Below are 9,087 nucleotides of genomic sequence, written 5' to 3'. Positions count from 1 at the left end.
TTGAAAGTATCTTCCTTGTATGTATCAGGAGAGTTATCCATCTAGAATTACCACACATTGATTTTGGGTCCTTACCCTTGTATACAGAAATTATAATATCATTTATACAAGCCTGTGGCACAGAAAATTCTTTCCAAACACGAGTTATCAGGCTATGAATTTCAGATGAAATATTATCCCCACTTGCTTTCAGAATTTCAGCAGGAATACCATCCAGTCCAGGGGCTTGTATGATCTAAGTCTATATAATGCCAGATTTATTTCTTCAATAGAAGGTGTATTGTTCATGAGTTGCACTATTTCTCTTGGCGGAAATTTTTTTTATTATATCCATGTTCACTACAGAAGGATTGTGGAAAAGATCTGCAAAGTGTTCTCCCCATCTATTCATTATTCCCTGAGGATCTTTAATAACCTTATTTCCATCTTTTGACTTCAAGGGAACATACGATAAAGATTGGAGTTCAAAAGCTTGCCGCAATAAACTGTAAAAATTCTTAATGTCTTTTTGTTATAGGCCGCTTGCACTTCCTCAAACAAATTTCTTCACTAAATGTCTTTAAGCTTCCTGAATTCTTTTTGCAAGTTGCTTTCTAAGAATCATACAACTTTCCTAGTTGCACTTTTCTTTAAGTTTGAGTCAAGAATATTTTCATACGTGATATAAAGACTGTGAGTAGGAAAACCTAAAGAAACTAGATATGAACAAAAGTGATTGGGAAACTGATGCTCTGGATCGGATAAGTGGAGAGGTGCTGTTGGAACTGCTTGCAACGCCAAGCGCGAAAAGATTATTCAGCGCTCTGAGCTTAAAAGGAGCAATTGGAACCAAAATCAACAATGATGTTGGACATGTACTATGTGTGATCGTGTTCTTTTATCAAAAGTAGAACACGTGAATCATATCGAGTCACGTGAAAATCGTAATGCCCAGGTAGCAAATAAGCTTAAACCCCACCAACCACCTCTTACAACTTGTGTCATATGTCACGAAACTTGTAAGACAATATCTGGACTTCAAAGACATATGCTAGTTCACAAAAACAATCTTTCAGAGTCAGATTCCAAAGAGTAAAGATATAAAAGAAACTTCACAATAATATCTGCCATTTGTGTTCGAAACCCTGCCATTTGGTCTTAAAAGTCATCTGAAGGCTCATCAACGGAGTGATTTGCTGTGTGATGGGGTGTTGGTGTGTTGATGGGACGACTATCATCTCTCAAGATGAAGCAATCATCCCATATATATATATATATTACATATATATATACATATATATATATATATATATATATATATAATATATATATATATATATATATATATTATGTATGTATGTATATATATATATATATATATATATATATATATATATATGTATATATATGTATATATATGTATGCATGTATCTTTGCATGCATGCATGTATGTATGTGTATATATAATAATAATAATAATAATAATAATAGTAGTAGTAGTAGTAGTAGTAGTAGTAGTAGTAGTAGTAGTAGTAGGGAGTATAACTCCAAACTTACAGGTAAAAATTCAATTAGTATTAAATATATTTTATTTTTTCTATATGATATGTTTTGTCTATCATTGTTTGAATTACATAATTGTAGTTTTTTTCTAATTGATATATATGAATATATATTATACGTGTGTGTATATATATATAATATATGTGTGTGTGTATATAATATAAATATATATAATAATATACATATATGTATATAATATAAATATATATATATAATATACATATATATATAATATACATATATATATGTATATATATAATATACATATATATATATGCATACATATATATATATATGTATATTATATATATATATACATATATATATGTAATTTATATATATATATATATATATATATAATACTAAGTAATTAAGGGTTTAGCAACGAATTGCCTCACCAACACACCGAATTTAGAAATAGCAGTCAAAGAGATATAGCTATTCCTTCTACTAAAAGGGGGATCTCAGTAAAAACACAGCACTTGAAAGGCAAACACAGACAGGTAAGAAAGAAAGAATGAAATGACGGCAATCTATCATACAATTTTAAGTTACCTACTTAAAATTGTATGATAGATTGCCGTCATTTCATTCTTTCTTTCTTACCTGTCTGTGTTTGCCTTTCAAGTGCTGTGTTTTTACTGAGATCCCCTTTTAGTAGAAGGAATAGCTATATCTCTTTGACTGCTATTTCTAAATTCGGTGTGTTGGTGAGGCAATTCGTTGCTAAACCCTTAATTACTTAGTATTACTTAAATTTTCCTCGAATGGGGCTTTTACATGCCGAAATCTACTTGGTGTAATTGATAATTATTCCAAATTAATTAATTTCACCCTTTATTGTTACTGATAACCATATATATATAATATATATATATATATAATATATATATATATATATATATATATATATATATATGTATACTAGCTGAAGGTGACCCGCTCTACGCGCGGGTAAGAGTGTGGTATATATATAAATGTATACAAATTATATATATATATATATATATATATATATATATATATATATATATGTATAAATACAGATATATACACTTTGTATATATACATTATATATACATTATATATAGATACACATACACACATATATAATTAACCCAATAAATATCTGATTCATATTTGTTCTCATGATTGTGTGGTGGTCGTCGTGGCGAGTGGAGGCGCAATGGCCCAGGGGTTAGGGCAGCAGACTCGCGGTCATAGGATCGCGGTTTCGATTCCCAGACCGGGCATTGTGAGTGTTTATTGAGCGAAAACACATAAAGCTTCACAAGGCTCCTGTAGGGGTTGGTGGTGAACCCTGCTGTACTCTTTCACCACAACTTTCTCTCACTCTTTCTTCCTGTTTCTGTTGTACCTGTATTTCAAAGGGCCAGCCTTGTCACACTCTGTGTCACGCTGAATCTCCTCGAGAACTACGTTAAGGGTACACGTGTCTGTGGAATGCTCAGCCACTTGCACGTTAATTCCACGAGCAAGCTGTTCCGTTGATCGTATCAGCTGGGACCCTCATCGTAATACCGACGGAGTGCTCCTATTATTAGGTCGTGGCGATGATAATTCTCTCTATGAATGCAGACAGACGTAGAGAGAGAGTGTGTGTGAAAGCGCTGTGGTAGGCAGGGAGGGGGGATAATGGACGCTGTGAAACGACGTTATAGATAGAAAGTGAAAGGAAGGGAGAAAAGAGAGTGAGTGATGGAGGAAGACAGATACATAATAGAATGAGAGTGGGTGATGTTTTGTTTCTTGGGCCAATGTATTAAAGTAGCATTGTTTTATTGTTTTAAAACGAAAGAAGCAATGCGTTTGTTTCAAAAAAAAAAGACAAACGTCCGCCAATGGGAAGACAGTTAATATTCGATTAGAGCACTCTGGGTATAATCATAAAAGTGGAAAATGGAATTTCGGTGGCGAATATTGTAGAGGACTCTAAAAAAAAGAAGTTTTTTAACCTGCAGGAAGATAGTTTAAACCAAAAAAGGCAGACTGTAAACTCACATCTGCAATACTGTATGAAATTAGAATTCACACCCGGCTCAGTTTTGTAGAAAGAGTATCACGATGTGAACTTATGAGTTGGGAGTTTGACTGAGAGAGTTTATATGGTGACACATGCCAGTCCTTTCGACACCACCTAAACAATGGAACAGTGTATAAAATGTAATTAAGAACTCATTCACTTTATGACTGTCTTATGTTAGCGAAGAAACAATAACTTGACTAAACCGTTTAATGGAGACGTAGAAGGAATCGGAAAATGAGGAATAAAGAGAATGAGTTGGATCAAATGTTTGCAAACATCTGAACCCAATGTTCTTTATGAACCATGTTCTTTTTAATGTCTTTATTTTCAAGAATGAAGAGATAATGAAGAGGTGAAAAATAAAAAATCAAGCAAAATTTCATGACTTACAATCAGTTTTGTTTTGTCAGAGCCTCCTGATAAACCACGTTCCTTGTGCGCTCATGATTGCCAAGAATGAAGAGTTTATGCAGATTTCCAACTTGAGAACAGGCTACGTACAATTGACCATGACTGAAAACCGGTTGTGACAGGTTAACGCCTACAATGTCCAGTGATTGTCCCTGTGACTTGTTGATTGTCATCGCGAAGCATAGTTTTATCGGAAATTGATAGCGTTTAAACTGAAGGGGAACATCAGAGGGTGAAATACTCATTTTATGTATCATCTTCATTGTTCCTACGAATGGTCCACTCAAAATTTCAGCAGTTATAACATGGCTCTGAATCCTCCTTATAACCATTCGGGTTCCATTGCATATTTCAGGCGTTTCCATATTTCTGAGCACCATGATTGGAGCACCAACTTTCAAACACAAAAGATGAGGTGGAAGTTCCGGAGGTGTTAGCTTGTTGAGTAGCTCGGGTGGATATTTGACTGCATCATTCTCATCTTTATTTGTATCGATGGACATGAAAGAAACTATCTCACCAGGAATCATATCAAGCACTTGTTTATTAGTAGCATCAGCTGTTGTATTATGAGGCCATAGAATAGCTCTTGCTCTTAGCCAATCGAGATCCTGGAAGTTGGTTTCGACGTCAGGTAAAACGGCTCTTATAAGTTCTTCTACATTTGGAACGAAATTCCCAAACGGCAACCGAATATGCTCATCATCAACGAAAGGCAAAACTCCATCACCAAGATCTAATAGCTGTTTTGCGAAAGCCTCAGACTCCACATCACCACGTAGGTGGACTCTCATGTTTGTTTGAAGATGGCGACTGATTACACTGTGCCACACATAAGAATGCTTTATACGTGCATTAACCTCATTGGCTCGAGTGCTTGCTCGGACAACAGGAAGAGTTTGTCGAAAATCTCCTGCCATGAGAAACGTAGCTCCACCCATTATTCTTGTATTGTGACGCAAATCTTGGGGGGTTCTGTCAAGAGCCTCAAACATGGCCTTATTACTCATTGTAGCCTCATCCCAAATAAAAAGACTGCATTCACGAAGAAGTCTTGCTCTTGAGGAACTACGATCTATATTACATATAGGATTATCTTTTTTTCCAATGTCCATGGGCAATTTGAATGCACAATGTGCCTTGAAGCAGTGTCGCCGCAATACCACTTGAGGCACATGCAATGGCAATTCGACGTTCAGCGCGCAGCTTTGCGAGAATCAAATTGATAGCGAAAGTTTTACCAGTACCACCTGGAGCATTCAAAAAGAAAAGATTTCCTTGGTTCAATCTAACGCTGTCAAGAATTTTATTATAAATCTTTCTTTGTTCAGGCAAAAGTCTTGGTTTATCTCGCGTAATTGTTTCCGTCAATTCGGCAATGTTGTAGTTTTTTTCTGACATGTATTCAACATCCAAAGGCGCTTCATGATGGACAGGTGTTGGCAGATGGAATTCACTAAAACCGCGTATAACATAGCGTCTGATGTGTCTGTCCATGTCGATTAATGCCTCATTATAAACATCGTCGTTGCCATCACGTAGCGCTAAATTAGCCTGTATGTCCTTTGATAGGCTCTGTCTGAACGATTCCCAAAGGTTAAGAGGGTTGCTGGGATTACAGTGGATTAAAATGCTACAAAACAATCGACGCATTGCCATGGCAGTTTACAACTTGAGGCCTCTGCTAATGTCCTGTGTAAGTGGTCGTCATTGAGAAGTAGTCCGCGCCTCAAACATGCTTCCCTGTAAGTGGCGCAGATGATACCATCAACCGTGCGAAGATCAGCAAAAGACTTCGGTCCAGTAACTATATGAAGCAGCATTCTCAAAAAGAAGATTTCCTGTTTGGTAGGATGAATATTATACACACGCCCAATGACGTTCTTCCTAGAAACACCGGGCCAATTGTCAAGTTCTGTTCCATGTGACCTGCGCTTCCAATTATTGTTGTTGTATGTGTAATATTCCGGTACTTTAGGGTAAATGAGAGTAGCAGCAAACTCATCAACTGAACACAATTTAAAAAATGCTGTAAGCGTAGTCCCTTTTGGATGTTCAATGACTTGACGTGCATTTTTCTCTGTGAAGTAAACCAGCTGTCTCTTCTGTAAATGAACATTCAGGTGGAAAATTGATGGTGAGCTTAGATGAATCTCGTATCCAAAAATGCGCCACGCTGCATAATTGGAGGATACATACCTACCCAAAACGAATTGTTTAATTTCGTCATGTCTAAGGTCTTCATCACTGAACACAAACACGGCCATATCATCGCCCTTATTAATGTACTTGCAGAGGTATTGTATGCATCTCACCGAACTGCAGTACTCAACATTAATGTGTGCATTAAATGTTTTGGAAAGCAAAGGGTTGAATGGAACAATCCAGGCATTATCAACATCGAATGTTATTAACCGTTGCCTAACTCTAGCAGTGCGGCCACCCAAACCTGTGTGGTGGTGATGGCGATGATAATTGTCTGTATGAATGCAGACAGACGTGTAGAGAGAGAGAGAGAGTGTGTGAAAGCGCTGTAGAACGCCGTTTGACGAATCGACGTTATATATGGAAAGTGATGGGAAGGGAGGAAATAGAGTGAGTGAGGGAGGAAGACAGATACATAAAAGACTGAGAGTGTCTTGTCAAAGTGGGTTTTTGGCCCTAGCAACGACACCTTTTAAGATAGGGATTTCTAACGTAGCCCACGGGCATCGTCACCTTATTTTACATGTCCCTGTAAATTTTGGAGTCAATCCGACGGGATGTAGTGGCTTTGAAAGCGGTCCAAGCGGTCGAGTCAAACAAACAAACTTTTCGCATTTCAGTTTTATAAATAGAGATTATATATATATATTTATATTATATACATATATGTATATTATATATATATTATATTATATACATATATATATATAATATATATATATATATATATATATATATTATATATATATATATATATATACACGTATATATATATATATATATATATATATATATATATTCATATATATAAATTAGAGAAAAACCACAATTATGTAATTCAAACAATAATAGACAAAACATATCATATAGAAAAAATAAAATATATTTAATACTAAATTGAATTTTTCCCTGTATATGTATATATATATATAAATATATATAGATGTATATATTTATATATATAATAACAAAATAATAAATAAAACATATGCATATATACATACATATATGTACGTACCTACCTCTACGTGTATATATACATGCATATATGGGTACAGGACACAAAAAAAAACATCGAACCAAAACATAAACACAAAACCAAGGAAATGGACATTTTTCTTAAACAATGAAAACATAGAGTACAAGACATACAACACAAGGAAAATTCCCCTTCTGGTTCGTCTATTCCGTGTTTCGAAGGTAAAGCGAGACACGACATCGTGGAAACAGTCCTTCCCGCAAAGCAAATAAAAAAAAAGTTTGAGATTTTTTGCAGAGGAGTAAAAGCGGTAACAAAAACAGGACAGTAAAGACAATACCAATAAAAACAGTAAAAGACAGGACAAGGAGAATAACAGTAACACAAACATTAAGGGCTGTTAAGTCTGAACGAAGGAAAAATTATTTGGAACGCTTTGAAAAAGGCTTAAGATATATATATATATATATATATATATATGAACCTTAAGAAAAGAATATATATATCTTAAGAAAATATATATAGGGTAGAAAAATTAGAGAAACTTTCTACCAGTGGCTAGCATGCATAAAATAGTCATAGACAACATGTTTTACATATAAAATTAGTGTACATATATACACAAAAGAGGTGACCCTAACAGGACACCATACATGCTAAAAGGAACAGTCAAAGCCCAAACTACGGTTAAGAGTAATTTCGCAGGGGATGAAAAATAAAAAACATTTTCAATAGTTACCATTTGTACCTAGGTTTCGAACATTAATGAACAAATAAAATAATTTGTTATCCGTGTTCTTCATCGGCAAGAGGGAACTCATGTCTCAACTTTATACATTATAGTTTTACAAATCCACCGCGCAAGCGCAGTTATAGTCGGCAGCAAATAAACTTCGGGTGCCGACTTTCTTCAAAATAATAATATTAATAATAATAATAATAATAATAATAATAATAATAATGATAATAATAATAATAATAATAATAATAATAATAATAACAACAACAACAACAACAACAATAATAATAACAACAACAACAACAACAACAACATCGAAAAATATTCGAAATTTCCCGAAGACACCTGATGAAGGCTGGAAGGTATATCAGCTGAAACGTTGTGTTAACAACAAACAAAATGAGGACAAACATCCGTCAATTATAAATAACGTAATAAGTTAATATTTAAGTATATAATACGTATAAATATTAAACTATTTCTATGTAATTTCTTTCTTCCCTCTATTGTGGTAAAATTTGGTAAATACTCAAAAGTATTTTTTAAAATGTTATCCTTTTGTTATAATAATCTTCTTGTTAAATCTAAATTTTAACTTTATACAATATAGCAATATTGTTTAAAATATTCAACGATAGTACCCCATGATAAAATTTCCCCTGTATTCCCCTGATGCAAAAAAAACAGTGACAAACAAGCTACATCTCTAACAAGCTTTTCTTCGTGATACCTTAGTAGCTTCTCAGCTGAAGTAAAGACATCTCTAACAAGCTTTTCTTCCTGATACCTTAGTAGCTTCTCAGCTGAAGTAAAGACATCTATACAAGTTTTTCTTACTGATACCTTAGTAGCTTCTCAGCTGAAGTAAAGACATCTATACAAGTTTTTCTTCCTGATACCTTAGTAGCTTTCCAGCTGAAGTAAAGACATCTATACAAGTTTTTCTTCCTGATACCTTAGTAGCTTTCCAGCTGAAGTAAAGACATCTATACAAGTTTTTCTTCCTGATACCTTAGTAGCTTCTCAGCTGAAGTAAAGACATCTATACAAGTTTTTCTTCCTGATACCTTAGTAGCTTCCCAGCTGAAGTAAAGACATCTATACAAGATTTTCTTCCTGATACCTTAGTAGCTTCTCAGCTGAAGTAAAGACATCTATCCAAGT

General features: G+C 34.4%; 1 protein-coding gene across 1 annotated transcript in view; it reads right to left on the bottom strand.

Annotated features, from left to right (window-relative positions):
- The window catches only part of LOC115229720, a 12,547-nt gene extending 7,537 nt beyond the window's left edge, over positions 1–5,010 (bottom strand). Inside the window, exon 1 of the mRNA XM_029800030.1 lies at positions 4,396–5,010. Coding sequence (XP_029655890.1) covers positions 4,396–5,010 — 615 coding nt within the window. The remainder of the gene's footprint in view (positions 1–4,395) is intronic.
- Positions 5,011–9,087: the final 4,077 nt, after the last annotated feature.

The sequence above is a fragment of the Octopus sinensis genome, unplaced genomic scaffold (genome assembly GCF_006345805.1).
Source record: "Octopus sinensis unplaced genomic scaffold, ASM634580v1 Contig13633_ERROPOS75197, whole genome shotgun sequence".
NCBI classification, from domain to species: Eukaryota; Metazoa; Mollusca; class Cephalopoda; order Octopoda; family Octopodidae; genus Octopus; species Octopus sinensis.
The sequence above is the reverse complement of the archived record's forward strand: the minus strand, read 5'-3'. Positions and strand labels throughout refer to the sequence as shown.